This window comes from Trachemys scripta, chromosome 10, assembly GCF_013100865.1.
Source record: "Trachemys scripta elegans isolate TJP31775 chromosome 10, CAS_Tse_1.0, whole genome shotgun sequence".
Lineage (NCBI taxonomy): Eukaryota > Metazoa > Chordata > Testudines > Emydidae > Trachemys > Trachemys scripta.
In genome coordinates this window covers 66887026-66906890 of record NC_048307.1, presented here as the reverse complement: position 1 = coordinate 66906890, position 19865 = coordinate 66887026, and the positions used below count along the sequence as shown (strand labels likewise).

Sequence of the window (19865 nt, the reverse complement as noted above, 5' to 3'; positions counted from 1 at the left end):
CCCTGTTTTCAGAATTTTTTTTGTTGCATTTAAATCTGTCTCCCACACCCGACCCCACCCACGCAGATATTGGAGGCATAGGTTACCAGAAAGGGAGACATTTTAATGCAATAATTATTGGCTTTTGGGGGAAAACGATGATTTGTTGCTCCTAATTGGATTCCATCACAGTTGATATTCACAATGGGGATGGTATAAATCTTTTTAAAGTAGATAAACCAGAATGTTTCAAATATATTATCTGTACGGCAAATTATTTGTGCAAGAAGCCTTCAGTAAACTCCTGAAATACAGGTTAACTATCTAAATCAACTTCCATTTTATGCACTTGTGCTAATATTGAAGCATGTGCTGCCATTGGTTATGGGGTGTTCTACAGGTGGCAGTAAAATGAAGGGTGAAATCCCAACAATAAGTGTTTATCCTGGTGCTAAAGAGAACAATACAGAAATATGACCAGATACCAATTATATATAGCTTGTTGGCATGCTTAAAAATTTTTGCATAGTCTATAAAACCTTATCATACAGCTTCCCATCTTTGTACTTACATATAAAGTGATGCTATATGGTGATAAGATATTTTAATTTTATAATATCCAGGCTGACAATCGGAAGAGGTATAAGGAAGAAAATAATGATCATCTTGATGACTTCAAAGCAGCAGAACTAGCCTGGCACAAACACAAGCAGCTCAATGAATCTATTATTGTGGCACTTTTTCAAGGCCAGTTCAAATCTACAGTGCAATGTCTTACGTGTCACAAAAAGTCCCGAACGTTTGAGGCTTTCATGTATTTGTCATTGCCACTTGCATCCACTAGTAAATGTACACTACAGGTAAGATAGTAATAGAGAGGGAATGTGTGCTTTTACTGCAATAAAATAATTACGCTTTAGGTTTTTTGTATGGTGCTACTTCTGCTTCAACCTTTTTGGTTGGGGGGTATGTCACTCTAGCCAGTGTAACTTGCTCTAAGATGAACCATGGTATATATGGTTGTCTTTTTCTTTCAATTTTTTTTATTTGGGGAGGATTTTAAAAAAATCAATTTTACGTCTATGACTACACTGACAGATGTAGGTGCCTTTTGTTCTACTGTAGTTTAAACAACTTTTTTGTAGTAACTAAACTCTTGATTGCAGGTCATAGTAGGATACTTGCTTTTTTTATTATTATTAACAAAGCAGTAGCTACATTTAGAAACATTACTACTACCTAGGTGGAGTAAAAGTTATTTTCGTGAATAGATTCATGAACTAAAGTTTCCTAATTATTCTTATGAAACATGATGCACATGTAGCTCCTGTACAATAGCAGACAGGTATTTGAGCTACATCTTTATTTTTATAAACACCAGGCTTTTAAGTGTGTTTTCTATGTTTTGTCCTAGGAATGCCTTAGATTATTCTCCAAAGAGGAGAAACTTACAGATAACAACAGATTTTACTGTAGCCATTGCAAAACACGAAGGGATTCTTTAAAAAAATTAGAGATTTGGAAATTGCCACCTGTTCTTCTGGTGCACTTGAAACGGTAAGACAATAAGTTGTGAACATGTATCTATAAATGCAGTTAACTTGGCCTTAATGGAGACTTTAGGGGTAGTAAAGCCACAGACTTTTTAAAAATACAGCATGTTATACAGACAACCTGAGCCCATGGATACCAAGAATTTACATCTAGTTTTCATCTGCTTCCTATTTTCTTAGGCCCCCATTCTGGAAACGCTCATATGATTGTCACATGTGTGTGTAACTTTACCTACTGAACTCAATGGAAGTATTTGCAGTATTGCAGCCTTAAATTGTAAGGTATCCCTGACACTCTGCTTAGCTGTGAAACTTACTGTTTAGTCTTATTTAGCTCAGACCCCTGTTAAAGTTAGTGAGTAAGAAACAATTACAAACATGGAATCAATTTGGGACATCTCTTGAACCATTGCTCTCTCTAGATTCTCCTATGATGGAAGGTGGAAGCAAAAGCTACAAACATCTGTAGATTTCCCTTTGGAAAGTCTTGACCTGTCACAGTATGTTATTGGGCCAAAGAGTAATTTGAAGAGATACAACCTATTTTCAGTATCGGTAAGTAACCACTGCCAACTTTAAAACTTAGCAGTAAATCCATCTTGTTTAAAAAAGGTTTATCTGTATGTCCAGTATTACAAGGTCACTTTGAGTCACTTGGGTTTCTATGCCTCCTGCCTGGATACAAATTAAACTGTAGAAAAAAGGAAGGAGAGCGAGTCTGATATTTACTGCAATGGGATTTCATGTTGGTCAAAGTTTATGGCATTCAAGTTTATTAAAGGGCAGAAGTGGTAGCAAAGCACAGATTGGTTAAATCATGAATCAGGCTATAAGAGAGGCTCTTGCCAAAAAGTAGTAGTATTGTTTTAACTCTCTCCACCTTTTTTTTTCTCCCCCCAGAATCATTATGGAGGGTTGGATGGAGGGCACTACACCGCTTACTGCAGAAATGCTACAAAACAGCGCTGGTATAAGTTTGATGATCATGAAGTATCTGAGATCTCAGGATCCTCTGTGAAGTCCTCAGCTGCATATATTCTCTTTTACACTTCAATTGAACTGCGAGGAGCAGATATAGCCACATAAAGTGTTTTGAGTGAAGAAAATTGGTCCTCTTTATAAATGCACAACACAGGTATTGAAATGCATATTAATATGCAAAACCATGACAAATATATAGCCACTTAATAAGGTTGCAGCAGCTTCTCTGCAACAGGGTCTTTCTGGTCAGTGCTATTGCTTAAGTCAGAAGACTGATTGATAATGCTTTTGGTAATAGCAACTTCTATGAAACCATAACAACAAGCATACTTAAGTTATAGCTTATTTCAGAATTATATTTTTAGTCTGCTCCAAAATTAAATTCTAGCTTAATTAGCAAGTAAATGTCCTAAAAAATCCCACCGCGTATCTTGATTTGTTTTCTTTTCTATCACTGTTATGGCCTTTTCACATTTCTAACCTTACGTTTGATTCTACTGTGAATACTCTAGAATGATGGAAACAGTTAGGAATGTAAGTGTACATATTGATTGCATACTTGCACATCAGAGCTATGTATATAATAAAATGTGGTCCTTTTGTGAAAATCTCTAGAACTCAGAGGATTGCTTTTATTTGCCAGTTCTAAATAACTGCAATACTTATAGGTATAGAAAAAGCAGAGCTGTATTTTTGTTAGCCTTTGTGAATATTTCTGCATTTAAAATTACTTCTAAAGAAATGAGATTCTTTAATTTTTTAATACAAGTTTTCATGTACACATGCATTAAGAATATTAACAAAGAAATTATTTAAAATACACTAACCTATTAAATGTTTGTTTGGGGGATTTGTTTTTTCTTGGACATCTACGAAATTTGATTATCAGTGGCAACATTTTGTACTCTTCCACGGAGTCCAGGCGCTCCACCTGGAAGGACAACCATCTGCTCAGAGTGAATTAGTTTAGGAGCCATTTTTGGTTCAATTCTACACATTTCCATTATCTGGCAACAGTTCATAGTTTCCACTCCTGATTTGCATTGGTCCTTGGAAGTGAGTCCTCTGTGGTGAGCTTTTAATCAATATATGTCACTCTGGTTTGTTTAAGAGCAGGTTTGACTCTTGTCCAAAAGTTAAGGATCGGTAGCACTTGAACTATCCCAGAAGCTAACACAGCAGCATAGTACTAGGGAATACCACTCTCTTAAAGTAACTTACCTGTTGATGGGGTTGTAAACACTTCCAAAGAGTACGGGATAAACTGGTGCTCTGGTCAACATTGCCACCATTTTTACTGAGAAAGGCAATGACTTAAGGCTGTTTGAGAGCAAACAGTTGAGTGAACCAGGGAAACACAATTTTACAGATGCTAAACTACTGTCTACACTGTGTTTGGCAAGCTGAACTCTGCATTCCACAGGTGCATACATGAGGTTAGTCATGAAAAAATGTTAAGGCAATGTTAACGTTCAATCAAGCACGCAAAACCCAGGCAATACAGAATTAAGGTTGAAAACTGACTTAATTGCGCCTTCAGCCTTGATACAACTTCATAACGTATCCATGTTAAACCTGCATAAGATATCACAAAGGGTTCTTTTACTGAATCCAGCCTAGGAGACCTTCAGCCAGCATTAGCAAGGAGTGATTGCCCTAAGGAAAGGCAGTTAATGTTTTTCATGTTTACTCCAGCCAGGCTAATTAAGCTTTAATTGCTTGTTTCTCCTGTTTGATGCTGTTCTGACTTTGACAGGGCACAAGCACACACATGGCATGAGCACAATCTATCCTGCCCTAGTGCTGAGAGTGCCTCCAAGTACTTAACTTTGCAACATTTAAAGAATAAATCCTCCTCCTAAGCTCTTAGCAGAATAAGCAAAGACTTTGAGGCAAACTGGGACCAAGAGCAGAGAGAAGGGCTTTTTGTCAGATGCTACCCTAGTCATGCTTCTGCATCTCACTTGACACAAAGAGGATGCTGGATGCCACCCTGTCACAGGCACTACTGTGCTCTTTAATTTTGTACAATGCTGAGATATTACACTGATGATGGGCTGTGTGGACTCCATATGTCCTGCTGCAACTTCAATTATTCCAGCACCATGAAATACCCTTCATTTCATGCCTTCCCACCCGCTCCAGCTGATCTTTCCACCTCGCAAGGTACAAGCATTAATGGAATATGAATTCAGTGAAAATTACCTCTGATTCTCTCTATATGAAATAGTGAGAATGCTAGAGGACCATGATGATCTGTACCCAAAAAAAGCAGCTATGCTATTGTGGGACTTCCAGGCAAAGTTGCATTGTGTTTAATGGCACATTCTCAATAACAGATGCCTCTGTCAAACTCACATCTTGCTCCCATTGTATTAGTCTGCAAGTGTTGGTATTTCAACTGACATGACTACAGGGAGACTGAAATCTTCTATATCATGACAATGTCTGCCATATTTAACTTCGGTGCTATTAAACCTCTCAATAAGCATATTAATAGTAATAATAATAATAAATATTCAAAGGGTCATAGTCAGGCTTCATCATTTACAACCAGTGATGAATTGGGAAGTTCAGAGCACTGCGACCATCTAAATCTCTCTAGCCACAGCTCCAGAAAGACAACACAGCATGTGTTCATATGTGGCAGGCTTCCTTCACACCCACAGCGGCTAGAAACAATTTTAAAACAAAGTTAAAATTTTGCACAAATCAGGGAGAGGGAGGCATATAGACCATGGATTCTGTGCCCCAACATTGGAATTGTCCATTAAATGTACCAGTTAGCTGGAATTAGGTTATTTCAACATTTTTAGTTTGAATGTAGACTTGGGACACTTCATGCTGTTTTCCGGTCGGGGAAGCATGGAGACAGCAATAATAATCCTAGGCAAGAGGCCGTAGTAAAAAACATTCTTGTCCGTTCGATGCGTGGTTTAGGCACTGGCTTCTGTGGGGTTATTTTTATTATTTTCCTTTTGATAAAGTGCAACTAGCTATATAAAAAAAGAATCTGTACCATCCCAGTACAACTCAGGTGCTTCTCCCCAGCCATCTGCTGCATTCATGCTTTTTATGCAGGACCCAGAGTGAGAAAAAGAAGCAGTCAGCGAGGAAGAGGGAAATAGCTTTTTCTTGGAGTGAGCCCACCTTGGCGTTCTGGTGCTCTGTGCCACTAATGGACAATTTTATGCTGCATAGGGGAAGGGACTAGGGAGTGAAGCAGCAGGGGACAAGTGAGGCCATGTGTGGACTCTTGTTCCTACACACACAACTACAAAGAGGAAGTAGGGCGGGGGGTAGAGCAACGAGTGTCGGACGGGTGAGGCTCTTTACTCAAGGGAGCCCCCTGTCTTTAAACACGGTCATTAATATCAGCACTGTCAACTGGCTGCTGTTTTTGCCCATAGGCTTTCATACTGAACCTGCTCCTAATGCTATGGGGTGGGCGGAGGATATATTTGGGAAACTGGGGCACCTGGAGAGTAGAGAAGAGGGAGGGGAGAGTTTAGCTGGAGGAAGCTATCATGTATTTGATTTGTCCATATAGATTGAAGGGTCTCTAAGCAAGCTCCGTATCTCCCCTATGTTTAGAATGGGTGCTGCCGTAGTGCAAACCAAAATAATAATAATGATGCTAAGAATATTAGTGAGAGGCTTTATAGAAATAACTTAATAGAGGGAAGTGATGGGCTTTGTAGAGGGACACTCCGCCGCTTATTACACTGAAAGTTGTGCTGCAGAAGTCAACGTTCAGATTTCTCCCTTGAAATCAATTCCTAAGCATAATCAGAAAGATCTCAATAGACAGTCAAGCAATGCAGATGCACTAGTTTAATGGCAAAACAGGACTTAGCTACCATGGTCAGTGAATTCTAATCATGGGACTGTTCTCACAGAGACGTTTTCCTAGTACTTCTGGGGTTTGGTAGGTACAGAGAAGGCTTTACAGCTGTAGAATAGGAGATAAGCTGCAGCAGACTGCACGGAGGCTTGTGGAATCTCGCTGACCTGTGCGTCATCGAAGCTGTACCAGTTCTGGGAGAGCGTGTGCTTGCAGAATGCCGTATAATGGCCACCATCCAGATAACCAAAATGGTTCTACAACAACAAAGTTGAGAGAGATCACTTTCAATTTTAGCAAAGACTCAAAGCCAGGAATCTGGTGATCATTTTAATTTGCACTCAGCTATGATAATGATGGGGAAAAATAAGATTCCAGTTTCCCTTTACCCCAAAGAAACACTTGAAATAGGTAGAGCTCTGCGGCAGGAAGAGCAAGTAAATGCTGTCTGGACAATAATTACATTTTTTTTCACGTCGGGGGATCAAACTTACAGCCCAGCTAGCAGCTCTGACCTGGCAATCCATCTCCCAGCAAAACTCACATTGACCAGGCCCAGAAACTGCACCTTGTTTACCCACACTCAACAGCTGGAAGCACTTTCAATCAGAGTGAGGAAAAGAAAAAGGGTCCTTGAATGAAGGGCATTTACTAAACAGCCTGCATCAAGTGTTGGACAAAAACGTGCAATTAATTCGAAGGAATCACTGACCTGTTCTCTCTTTCAATGTTTGCCCTGTATTTATTTCATTAGCTTGACACAGGATCTATCTACACAGGAATTGGCACGCTGAGGGGCATTGCATAATAATACAATAGTACCATGCCCGAGTAATAAAATAGGTTTGATATCACTGTACAAGTAGTACTAAATTGTGTTAATCATTGTACAGACCTGTAACACAATTATACACCAGTAACAGTTAAAGAACAAAAACAACGAGGAGTCCTTGTGGCATCTTAGAGGCTTTTGTGGGCTTGTTTTTGCTGATACAGACTAACATGGATACCACTCTGAAACCAGTTAAAGAGCAATTTGGCTCCATATACATCAGGGGTGGGCAAACTTTTTGGGCCGAGGGCCACATCTGGATGGGGAAATTGTATGCAGGGCCAGGGCCAGGGCAGGGGGTTGGGGTGCAGGAGGGAGTGTGGTGTGCAGGAAGGGGCTCAGGGCAAGGGATTGGGTGGAGGAGGGGTGCAGAGTGTATGAGGGGGCTCAGGGAAGGGGTTTGCGGTGCAGGAGGGGGCTCAGATCAGGAGTGCAGACTGCGGGAGGGGGCTCAGGGCAGGGGTTGGGGTGCAGGAGGGGTGTGAGGTGCAGGCAGGGGGCTTAGGGCAGGGAGTTGGGGGGCAGGGTGCAGGAGGCATTCGGGCTCCGGGGTGGCAGTGACACACACCAGGACCAGGACAGGCTCCCTGCATGCCTGCCCTCGCCCCGCACCGCTCCAGGAAGCACTGCGGCCCCTGGGAAAGTTGGGGGCGGAGGGCTCTGCATGTGCTGCCCTTGCCACGCCTCCAGGTACCTCCCCCAAAGCTCCCATTGCCCAGGGTTCCCCATTCCCGGCCAATGGGAGCTGTGGGGGGGGGGGGTTAGTGCCTGGAGGCAAAGGCAACGCACGTGGAGCCCTCTGCCCCCTGCACGAGGGCCACTTCTGAGAACGGCGCCAGGCCCACAGCGCCACGGGAGGCAATCCTGTGGGCCGGATCCAAAGCCCTGAGGGCCCGGATCCGGCCCGCAGTTTGCCCACCCCGATCTACACAGACAAAACCAAGCCAGGTTATAACAAGGTTGGGGACTAGCATGTTACATTCCATGATGCCCTGATACTCAAATTGTACCTGTGTACAGGCCTGTAATTATAATTCAATCCTGACAGCCAGATAATTTTCAGTCGCGGTACCCTGCTATCTTCCATTAGCCAATGAAAAATGTGTTAATTTTATCAGTAATGAGTTAGTTGAGGAGGCATCACCTAACTCTGAAATGCCAGCTGTGTATAAGTCAGTGATGGTTGTATCTGTACCATTTTTTTTTTCCTGTTCTGTAAACTTTGGGTGCTGAGGCAGAGATGACTATTACCTGCTTAGGACCAAGATCAATCACTGATTTAATTCAAACAAACATTCATAGTATTACCAATAAAGCTAGGCTATAACTTTGCATCCAACTTACCACCACAGCACACAAGTTGTATTTTGGATTCTTCCGAAAGAGTGGATAAATATAAGGCGAAAGATCCAAGTTGCTTAGTGGATAGTAGATGTTAGTCCCCAGTTTCCTTTTGTAGCTGCCTTGATAGTCAAACCTGAAAATAAAACATTTTGAGACAGTATTTTCCACTACAAATGCTTTCAGTTATTGTAATGCTACATTTGCTTACCTTCACATGGGCCTGCACAGTTCTTTGAAACGGAAAGTGCTCTCTTAACGCTAAGTATTATTGTAAATTACTGCCCCGAACAAAGATTAAATAAACAGATTGCAAGAGACATTTTGCAGTAAGAACAAGCAGGTCCTTGCTTTGTGTTGGGAGTGAAAGGAAGGCCCCAATGAGTGCACGGTCAATCTGTCACAAGATGCATGCTCAACAGGGGACGCTAAATCCATCTTTAGCACTAAAGCTGATTCTGGCCATCGCAGAACTAACCATGCCAGAGTAATACTAGCTGAGGAGCTAGTGAGAAGAACGGAAGGAGTAAGATGGATACATGGACGGAGTAGGAAACAATCACTTTAAAAAAAGAATTGATACATGATCAAACTTAACAAGAAGTGCTGGGCACTGAAGTAAGCCAACTATGAAGTTGTAGCGCCTACTTGCAGATTCCTGGATTTCCTCACCCGCTTCCACTGTTGAGGGCAAAATGGCTTTTTAAAATCTTGGGCTCAAATGCAATTGTAGATCTCTCAGCTTTGTAAAGGGATGGGTAGAGGATTAATGCCCTGTCTGCATTGTTGATGTGGCAGAACACTATTCTCTGTTTTTGTCCATCACAGTCGTTAGTAGCTCTGTAAGTAGCTAACAGGACTAGCATCATCTGTACTGTAAAATTCCATTTATTAGTGTGATCCACTTTTACAACAAACACCCTTCTTTCTTAATTTATTCCACAATTCTATCACTTTCCCCTCTATGACCAACCTCTCCCCTTTCAGAATTGCTTCTATTGCAGAGGGAGAAGCGGAACAAAAATGCACTGAGAGTGCAAATTGATGGCTTGGATAAAGTAACACATTCTCTGGGTTGATCAGGAGTCTGACTCACATGCTTTTCCTGTTTTGTAACTATCCAGGTACTGTATGTGCAAAAAAACTACGTGCACTGATTTTCCTTTGCCTCTGAATGCAAGTGACTGTCCTACATCCCATGTAAATCAGAGGAGACGTAGCTGTCCTACCAGATGCAGGCTGTACCTCTTTAAGTGAAAAATAACCATCTTTGGTGCCTTGCCTATGTTGGCCTTTACTGCAGCATCTTGCTTAGTTCCACAGAAGGAGCAGTGAATTTGATTGTTCCATGTCAGTGTGTCTTGTTGAAAGAAACATTCAAGACAGTCCTGTGAAAGGAAAACATGTTTGGTAAAACAAACACCATACCTCTGTGTAGAGAGGTGAATTTCTGACCACTAAGCTGGTTTAGGGAGGGCGTCTCAATAAGCCTGTGTGCGGAAGTCAACTTGTGCAAGTCAACTTGTGCAGTGTTGTTTGTACACCGCAGAGGAAATTGTGCCACATGATTCAGTGAGGTTGTGACATGATGAGTGTACAGGGCCATAACTAGGGCGGGGCAAGCGGGGCAGCCGCCCATGAAGCAGAGCCACCAAGGGTGCAAAAATGGGGTGGCCCACAGGATCGGGCCCAGCAGCATCCGGTCGGAGCCCAGGGCCCCCTCTCCCTGTAGGACTGCAGGCCCAGTGACCCCTGACGGAACAGGCTCCCAGCATTAGGCCCCTGGTGGGGCAGGTGCTGAGTGCTGATTGGCTCCCACTGAGCATGCTCATTGCTCAGTAACATCTACTGAAGCTGCTGCCCTCACTGGGGATTTAAAAGGTTAAAGGGGGCAAATTGGGGGGGGGGGCAGTGGGCAGGCTCTGAGCAAGGGGTGGAAACTGTGCGGGGAAGGGGGTCAAACAGCTGGAGGCAGGGGCAGGAGAGGGACCAAGGAGCCAGGGGTGAGGCACTGCCAGATGGCGGTAGAGGGCAAAGCCCCAGCACAGAGAGGGGCAGAAAGGGTAACAGTTATCCTAATGGGATGAGCCACCTGCCCTGTTTGCAAAAATATTGGTGGGGGGGACGGGACAGCAAAGGGACTTCCATGCTTAGGAGGAAGTGTTCACAGCGGAAAATGAAGAAGTCCTGGGCTGCTTGTGATTTACAGTTGGGGGAAGCAACAGTAGAAACAAAGAAAGTTAACATTGCCCAAGTAAAACAGGCCTTTTTAGTCAACACTCAGTAGGGGTAAAACACGCCCTGCTCCCGCCTTTAGCTGTTTTTCTGCTACTGTGACTGACCCTGACTTGTTGCTGCCCAACCTGATTCAGACTTTATTACAGAGAACAGAATAAGGGGCCTCCCTCTGATCCACTTGTCACAATGCTCCATTCACTGGCCAGCAATTGCACTCACACATCGGGGAATTGACACCTTCAGGGCAGACTGGCCCAGGATGCTGAACAGACCTTGGCTCTTTCTTTTAAAAGGCCTCTAATTTTGGGCTAGGGACAATTTTCAGTTGCCCAGACAGGTAAAAACACAGGCCATTTACGGTACAGAGGAAGAGACCAATAGGGAAATGTGCATTGGGTGCAGATCTGGAGTGGGGCTGCTGGTGAGATATGCACTGGCAAAGAAACATGTCAGCTGTGACCTGTGCTTGTAGCATTCTGGACTGTGACCCAGCTAGTCTGTTCCTGACTCCCTTCTCTACGAGACCAGGGCCATCACTTCGCTGTATGTCCATCTAGCCACCATAACCATGGCATTGGCATTGTCTCACACTAAAGCACAGCGTAATCTGATTTCACAGTCACCACAGCCCTATACTTTCTTCTGTCTCCACACTTAGGCCTTGTCTACACTGCAAAGTTTTGTTGGCAAAAGGCAGCTTGTGGAGGCCTAAACACTGCAATGCCACTTTCGGCAACAAAACTCCACTGTTTTGCCGACAAAATAAAACCACCTCTATGAGAGGCGGAGAGCGTTTTGAGGCAAAGTTAAAGAGACAAAGCATCAGTGTAAACGCTGCCGTTCGTTATATCAACAGAACTGGCCTCCCCCAGTATCCCACAATGCCCACCGTGACCACTCTGCTCATTGTTTTGAACTCGGCTGCCCTGCAGGCATGCGTCCCTCCCTTTTCAGAGGTCTGGGAAGCTTTGACATTTTGCAGGCTGGAGAGCTCACAGAGCTGCTGAGGAGGCTGTGGGAGAACTGGGAGGGAATCACAGAACCATTAATGTGGAATGCAGGTAGGCAGAGCGGGCTGCTGCTGCGCGGGTGGGTTAGGGGGTGGAGATACTGCGCAATCTGCTGTCTGAATTTAAAGAGACAGCATGCCGTGCCGATGCACATTTCCCCAACATACATTCTGTCTCTCTCACGTATACACCCCCCCCCAAAACCTCTCACACACTTCTGCAACACAAACAGTCTCTCCCCCCACCCCACCCCACACACACCCACTGTCACACACTCTCTCCGTCCCCTGCACACACACTTCAGTTGAAAAGTGGCTGGCAATCTACTAGGACAAGGGTGGGGCAAACTACGGCCCAAGGGCTGCATCCAGCCCTCCAGACATATTAATCCAGCCCTCGAGCTCCTGCTGGGGAGCGGGCTCCGGGGCTTGCCCCGTTCCGGCTCTCCAGCTGGGGAGCTGGGTTGGGGGCTTGCCCCGCTCCCAGAAGCAGTGGCATGTCCCCCCCTCTGGCTCCTACACGTAGGGGCAGCCAAGGGGCTCCGCACACTGCCTCCGCCCCAAGCGCTGCCCCCGCAGCTCCCATTGGCCGGGAACCAAGGCCAATGGGAGCTGCCAGGGCAGCCCCTGTGGACAGGGCAGGCTGCAGAGCCGCCTGGCCGTGCCTCCGCATAGCAGCTGGAGGGGGACATGCCGCTGCTTCTGGGAGCTGCTTGGGGTAAGCGCCACCCAGAGCCTGCATCCCTGACCCCTTCCCACATCCCAACCCCCTGCCCCAGCCCTGATCCTCCTCCTGCCCTCTGAACCTGCACACCCAGCTGGAACCCTCACCCCCTCCCACACCCCAACCCCCAATTTCGTGAGCATTCATGGCCCACCATACAATTTCCATACCTAGATGTGGCCCTTGGGCCAAAAAGTTTGCCCTCCCCTGTACTAGGATGCCCCTGGAACGATGCACTTGAGAAACTGCATCGTGGGATGTTGTACCTGCCTCATGAGGCATTGCAAACCTTTCCCAAAGCATCCTGCAGCCAGTTGCACAGTGGGATAACTACCCACAGTGCACTGCTCTCTGTGTCGATGCAAGAGCTGCTAGTGCGGATGCGCTCTGCCAACACAAGGAACATAGTGTGGACATGCACCAGCAGTTTATTTAAAGCGTCTTAATTAAACATTTGTCAACAAAACTCTGCAGTGTAGTAGACAAAGCCTTAGGTGTGCGTTGCCTCGCCTGGCCAGAAGTCAAATGTCATACAACCACAGAGTTAGAAGGGACCACAAGGGTCATCTAGTCTAACCCCCTGCCAAGATACAGGATGTGTCATGCCTCTTATGAACTATGACAACATAGCTTCCCCAACTGAATGATACTTCCCACACTGGCCTTATACAAACAAGCCATGCTGCTATCATCCTTCACCTTTAAAGGGGATAATCACCATTTGCTTGGCAGGATTCAGCGGGAGAAATGATCAGGTATAAGCCAATCATAATATTATACCAGGAAGCAATAATCAATAGTCTTAGAAAAATACAATCACAATGCAAAAGGTAAAAGACAGAAATCTTACAAACCCCCGCCCATCCTCCATAGCTGTTTTCCTTATATAAAGGCCAGAAAAAGGATGGTTTCTGCTTATACAGAGTCAGATGCTATCGTGGTAATTCAATCGCTAGATAATCCACCTCCATGGTAAATTCATTCTTTGTTTTCTTTTGAGTCCCTTTTATTCTCCATTGAGAGAGGTGGCTGTTTATTCTAGCCACAGTCTCACTGTGGAATGGAAAACCATCAGTATCACTTTTTTTTTTATATATATAAACAGAAATGCAATTTTATGTCTTTCTGAATATGTTTTATGCCATTAAGTCATTGCAGTATCCATATTTAAGGTACAGTTATTTTCAGTCCATTTTATTTTCAGTATCTATCGAGTTTACTTCTTAAAGGTTGTATAGAAGGATACTATAGAGATGTTAAAGACTTGTGTGAAAATTAATGTGGCACCTAAAAGAATCAGGCAGTAGCTTTTATTGTCTACATATTGATAATAAATGCATTATCATTACTCTACAATATCCTAACTCATATCATCTAAAAAAACCAGTAGGGGGCATAAATATGCTAGGGTGCCAAAATGCCTTGCTACAGCTCTGTGAGTGCACTTAGACTACAAAGCAGCTAAAATTTAATGTGTTTTTCTCTAAGGAAGCATTTTGATAAGTGAGAATTTGAAAGAAAATGCCTCACAGTTGCTTTCTATACAATACAAAATAAAATAGACATGTCTCTGGCCATCTCTCACTCCACAGCAATCCAGGGGCATTTCCAAACAACACAAGCTACACTATTAACATCCAAAAGGACAATGTAAGTCTGATCTAGCATCTCCTCTAGCCCTAGGGCCAAATTCTCTACTGAAAAGAATGTAACCCTTTTAGATGATGCCCTGGAACTGGCGGGCGCTGGGAACATATTTCCGTAAGATGGTCTATTAACATAAACCTTCCACCACTATACTGAACAGAGACCACCAAAAGCTGGGAGGAGCTCTTAGAAACCCTACCTGTAGAGAGCAGGCACTCTCAGAAGGGATGGGAAGAGAGAGAACTGTAAAGACCTCGTTCTTATCGGTGGTGGTCTGACATGCCAGGCATGTAATGTCATAACTGAGCTGCCCCTCAAATAGCTGGGTGATGATTGATGTTTCACTGCCAGTTCCCCTATCTTCCCTAGAAGTGGATGTGTTCCCATAGCATCTCCTTTTGCATGACTGTAAGGAGAAAAATAAAACAAAAACTAACAAACTACTGACACCAACCCTTACAAAAACATCTAAACATGCTTTGTACCGGTTGCCAAGGAAGCACACATGATCCCAGGTGGCAGTAAAAACATATTATTTATAATAATCCATTATTTATTCTGCTTCTTTATAAGACATTGCATTCCATATTTATAAGTAGGGCCCTAGTTGAATAGTGATTCATGAATAAAAGCATCACTGTCGAGTTCACTCTGACTCATGGGGAGAGATTAGTTAAATTGTGAGAATTCCATTAACAAATTCCAATGTTTTCATGAGTTTTAGCATGAAGTTGTCTGAAAAGCCAAACCAGAAGTTTATTAGTCATATGTTTAAAAAAATCTTCAGTCATTCATTCAGGAAGCAGAAGCTAGATCAGTCACACAAACACAAATAATGAACAGTTGAGGTCAACAGTTTGGGAAGAGCTTATCGACAGAAAATTATTCTTCAGAACTTCTAGCAAATACTTACAGATGAGAAAATACCTTCCTGGAATGAGGACTGGTTTGTAAAGGATGAGCTAATCAAGAAAGGGGGAATATTTGTAATGAATACTATTTGAAATGTATGGTTCAACCAGCTCCATTTATCAGCACCTCCAGCCATCAGCCCATCGCCGTTTGAAGCCTTTATTAGACCAAGTCGTAAGCAAGCGCTTAACATTGTACACTGAGTAGCTCCACTGACATCAATAGGGCTACTCATGATGCGTAGAGTTGAGCAAATGCCTAAGTCTTTGCAGGGTCAAGGCCTTGTTAAGATCTCTTTAGCTACAGCCATGCATTGTTTTCTTTTGTAAAAATTTCTAACACCTCCCCGGTCTCATGTGCCAAACACCCTGCCCCTCTTTCTTCCTTCCAATAGTGCTTCCCTGGGAGGCATATTCTTTTATTTTCTCTGCATGAAGGAACCGCTCTCTATTTGCTTCTCACAATAGGGTCCAGCATGGAACACTCCCTTGTTCCACTACCTTCAGGATTCTCAACCCCAGAGCAAACAATGAAGGTGCCAATTCTAAACTGGAGCTCTAGGGCTGAGCTAACTGAACTCACCCCACTGCCCGAGCCTCACATAGCAGGGATCGAATCCAGAGACTGTCAAAGTTTTCCTGAACTGCAATAACACTTGATGTCGCCATGGACTTTCTAGCTTCTAACTTGCTGTCCGAGCTAAGTAATCACAGTGCTGAGATGTCTAATCTGGAATTGTAAATGGGGCAAGAAAAATCATCTGATTTCCCCTCTACGATCATTCTAAAGCAGAGCTTTGGTACACAGATAACTTCTGTGAGAGCACTTGGTGCATTTACAAATCAGACTGCCTGGCAATTGGCTACATAAGTTAGCATTTGGTATTAATGATGATTTAAAATGATGTATAGAACCCTTTTACTATGCAGCACTTTATATATCCACAGTAAGCCATACCCCCTATCGCAAAGGGCACAGAACCAAAGGGAGATGAGAAACCACTGGACAGTGCTCAGAGCAGATGGGTTGGAGGGACTTATTGCTGGTAGGAAGGATTTGAAGGAAGAGAGAAGCAGAGGTGGATCTGGGCAGACAAGATTCTTGGCACAGGGAGGAAGCATGATAGGGAAGAGTATAGAAATTAGAGGGTGAGAAGGAGGAAATGACAGCAGAGGTGTAGATGGGGGATTAGGTAGGGCCTTGGTGATGTAGATACGGAGCTTGAATGGGATGTGGTAACAGGAAGCTAATGAAGGGGTTAAAGGTTGCACTGTGTAGTAGAGGATGATGATTTTACAGCATCATTTTGTACAGTATGGAGGGAGAAAAGAGACAATTATTGTATTCCATGCTATGCAGTAATGAACTGCAGAGAGGAGACAGACGTGCACTGACACTTCGCAGCCCCAGAAGACCATAGCTGCAGTCTTACCTTCTTAAGCGCCTCATGTAATTCGTTCAGCACGTATATCAGAAACTCCTGGGCATCCTGCTGAGTCTTCTTAGTAAAAGCCGGGCATAAGTCGCCGATGACTGAACAAAACACCTCTGGTGAGATGCACTCAAACTCTCCCAGCCACATATCGGCCATCAAATAGGCAAAGGCGGTAGCAACCTCACCGTTTTCCCTGAAGTAGCATAAAAGGGGCTTTAGTTGGAGTACAAAGATGTGGTGGCGGTGCTTAAAATGTGAACACAAAAGCCAAGCTGAATGGGCAGAAGAAACATTGTGAGGAGGCCATAACCACAGTGCAGACTCTGTTTGTTGAAGGGTCACACTCACAATAGGCTATTTCAGTCTGTAGTCTAGGAGTACTCTTGGATTCCTCACTGATGTGAAGCTCTCACTTAGCAGCATCCACGAGTAATTCTTTCTATCATCTGGTTCACTAGGAGACTCCATCCTTTGCTGGCAAATGACCTAACCTCAGTTATTCATGCCTTGGTCCCTTCTCAGTTGGACTACAGCAATGCCACATACCTGGGCATAGATTTCATAGATTTCATAGATTATAGGACTGGAAGGGGCCTCGAGAGGTCATCGAGTCCAGTCCCCTGCCCGCATGGCAGGACCAAATACTGTCTAGACCATCCCTGATAGACATTTATCTAACCTACTCTTAAATATCTCCAGAGACGAAGATTCCACAACCTCCCTAGGCAATTTGTTCCAGTGTTTAACAACCCTGACAGTTAGGAACTTTTTCCTAATGTCCAACCTAGACCTCCCTTGCTGCAGTTTAAACCCATTGTTTCTGGTTCTATCCTTAGAGGCTAAGGTGAACAAGTTCTCTCCCTCCTCCTTATGACACCCTTTTGAAATCTTCAGCACTCAGGAAACTCCGGTTAGTACAGAACGCTGCAACCAGTCTCCTCATTAACACCTCAGACCTGCCCTCAGCTCTCTACACTGGTTTTCCATAGAATAGCAAATCAAAGACAAGGTCTCATAGAATCATAGAATATCAGGGTTGGAAGGGACCTCAAGAGGTCATCTAGTCCAACCCCCTGCTCAAAGCAGGACCAATTCCCAACTAAATCATCCCAGCCAGGGCTTTGTCAAGCCAGGCCTTAAAAATCTCCAAGGAAGGAGACTCCACCACCTCCCTAGGTAACGCATTCCAGTTGATCCTTATCTTTGCTCCATGGCCTGGCCCCAGGATATCTGAAAGATGGTCTTAAGCTCTGGGACCAAGACCCTGGTCAACAACTTCACTCTTTTGGCACGACAGAACTCTCCACGGGAAGGGACTGCTCATTTGTGCTGGAGACAGAACTTTCTCAGGGGCCAGTCTAAGACTGTGGAATGAACTCCCCCAGGAACTAAGAATTATTATAAACCTCACCACCTTCCAAAGCTCCAAGTGTAAGTTGCATTGCTTTGACCGCAGTAGCACGTATATTCATACCAAACTAACCAACCAAAACTAACTGCCTCCAATAAATACATAAGTAAATAAATAAACAGAATGCAATGCACTGCACATGCTTCACCCCAGTGGAGGGGATGAGAGAACAAATGGGTGACACGTTAGTCACATTGCTTACTGCACCACAGAAAGGCACTCAGACCCTACAACGAGTGTGGTATAAAAGCCCACATAGGACAGAAAAGAGGGAATTCAGAGAGAAGCCAGAAGGTGAACATTGGCTAGGAAAGTATCAGAGGGGTAGCCATGTTAGTCTGTATCTACAAAAACAACAAGGAGTCTGGTGGCACCTTAAAGACTAACAGATTTATTTGGGCATAAGCTTTTGTGGATAAACACCTCACTTCTTCAGATGCATAGTGCTGAAGACTATGCATCTGAAGAAGTGAGGTTTTTACCCACGAAAACTTATGCCCAAATAAATCTGTTAGTCTTTAAGGTGCCACCAGACTCCTTGTTGTATTGGCTAGGAAAAGCAAGTTGAGGCAGAGGCAGAGATGGTGTGTGGGGCCTGGGAAGTCAGAGCAAATTGTGCTGCTTTTGGTTTCCTTGTCCAGAAGAGTATTTCTGTGCTTTCTAATGCCAGGCTCCAATTGAAACTTCATTTCTTTTGGAAAAACTTCAACTATTGAGACAGAAAAATACACCCCAAATATTTTGCTTGTAAGCGGCTTGGCAGCTGCACAGTCTTTTTGTTCTGTGTTTGTACAGCGCCTGGCACAATGGGGTCCTGGTCTATGACTGGGACTCCTATGAGCTACTGCAATACAAATAATGAATAGTAATAAGAAAACAGAGAGCAAATAAATCAACTTACTTGTGTAGGGCAGTTACATACTTCCCTGAGAGAAAATACTCCACCAATGGGGATATACTGCAGAGGCACTGCAAAACTGCATTCATGTAGCAAGTGTTCCCCAAGTTGCGCAGGCCAGTGAGGCCTTGGTACAGTTGGCTTGTCTCATTGTTGGATTCCTCACTAGAATCCTTTGAGTGCTCCAGGTGCACAGTTTCAGAGCTGCATTTCCAACAAGAACAAAATCCCAAATTGTATTTTTGTCACCTAAAATGCAACAGTCTCTTTATTATCACATTCAAATCAGCCTTATCTCAAAGAAAGCCATTTCCTGCTGTGTCAAGGTCTCTTTTGCAAGAATACTCAGTCATAGTCATAACTGTGGTTTATTTATTGAATCTAATAATAGCACCATACGTCCACTGATCACACGCAAAATAAAACTGGCAAATTCAGAGCAAGTCGAGTAGTTGCTACCAAATGTATTGGACAGATCAGCACTGAACATTGTGCATATTGTTATATCTGCAAAATGAACACAAGTTGGGGACCAAGGCTATGCCTAAGTTGTCTCTGTCTTCTTGGAAGGTTAAATTGGGATGTTAGTGACCCAACATCAGCTTGAAAGGGATTCAGATAATTTGTTTACAATTATCTGTTTTACTTGCCATTACTCTCAACCTTGCACACCCTCTACTCCTGGAGCTCCCACTGACTTTACTAGGAGTTTGCAGGAGACTTGAAGGATCAAGCTCACTGTTTGTAGCACCCTGGTAGAATTTTGGAAATACATTTTTTCATATCAATTTTTCCCCTCTGCTATGGCAGGTGGATAGATATTTCCCCATGTGATTCCCATGAAGCTTGGCATTGGGCATTTAGGGTTTGTTTTTTGTTGTTTTATTTTTTTGGTTACTTCTTTGTTGAGGCACCAGTGTTACTCATGACAAGTCCTATTGGATGAGGGATCGATCAGCCGCTGAACAGTACTGACTGCACCTTTCAGGATTGGGCATAGAGGGTGGCAGCAGGGCCTGCCTCTACCATCTATCTGCTCCACAACTCTCCTACCAGGTCAT

General features: G+C 43.9%; 2 protein-coding genes across 3 annotated transcripts in view; one reads left to right on the top strand and one right to left on the bottom strand.

Annotated features, from left to right (window-relative positions):
* Positions 1-3134, top strand: part of USP8 (ubiquitin specific peptidase 8) — a 37790-nt gene extending 34656 nt beyond the window's left edge. For both annotated transcript variants that reach the window (XM_034783761.1, XM_034783760.1), the window contains 4 exons: positions 603-839; positions 1394-1536; positions 1955-2087; positions 2433-3134. In XM_034783761.1, coding sequence (XP_034639652.1) covers positions 603-839; positions 1394-1536; positions 1955-2087; positions 2433-2618 — 699 coding nt within the window. In that variant the 3' untranslated portion in view covers positions 2619-3134. The remainder of the gene's footprint in view (positions 1-602; positions 840-1393; positions 1537-1954; positions 2088-2432) is intronic.
* Positions 3135-6284: 3150 nt separating this feature from the next.
* On the bottom strand, positions 6285-19865 carry USP50 (ubiquitin specific peptidase 50). Its single transcript, XM_034784897.1, has 7 exons — positions 19858-19865; positions 18808-19008; positions 16493-16688; positions 14348-14554; positions 9776-9918; positions 8534-8666; positions 6285-6614 (listed from the first exon to the last, which is right to left on the bottom strand). The coding sequence occupies exons 1-7, from the start codon at positions 19863-19865 to the stop codon at positions 6423-6425; spliced, it is 1080 nt and encodes a 359-aa protein (XP_034640788.1). The 3' UTR covers positions 6285-6422.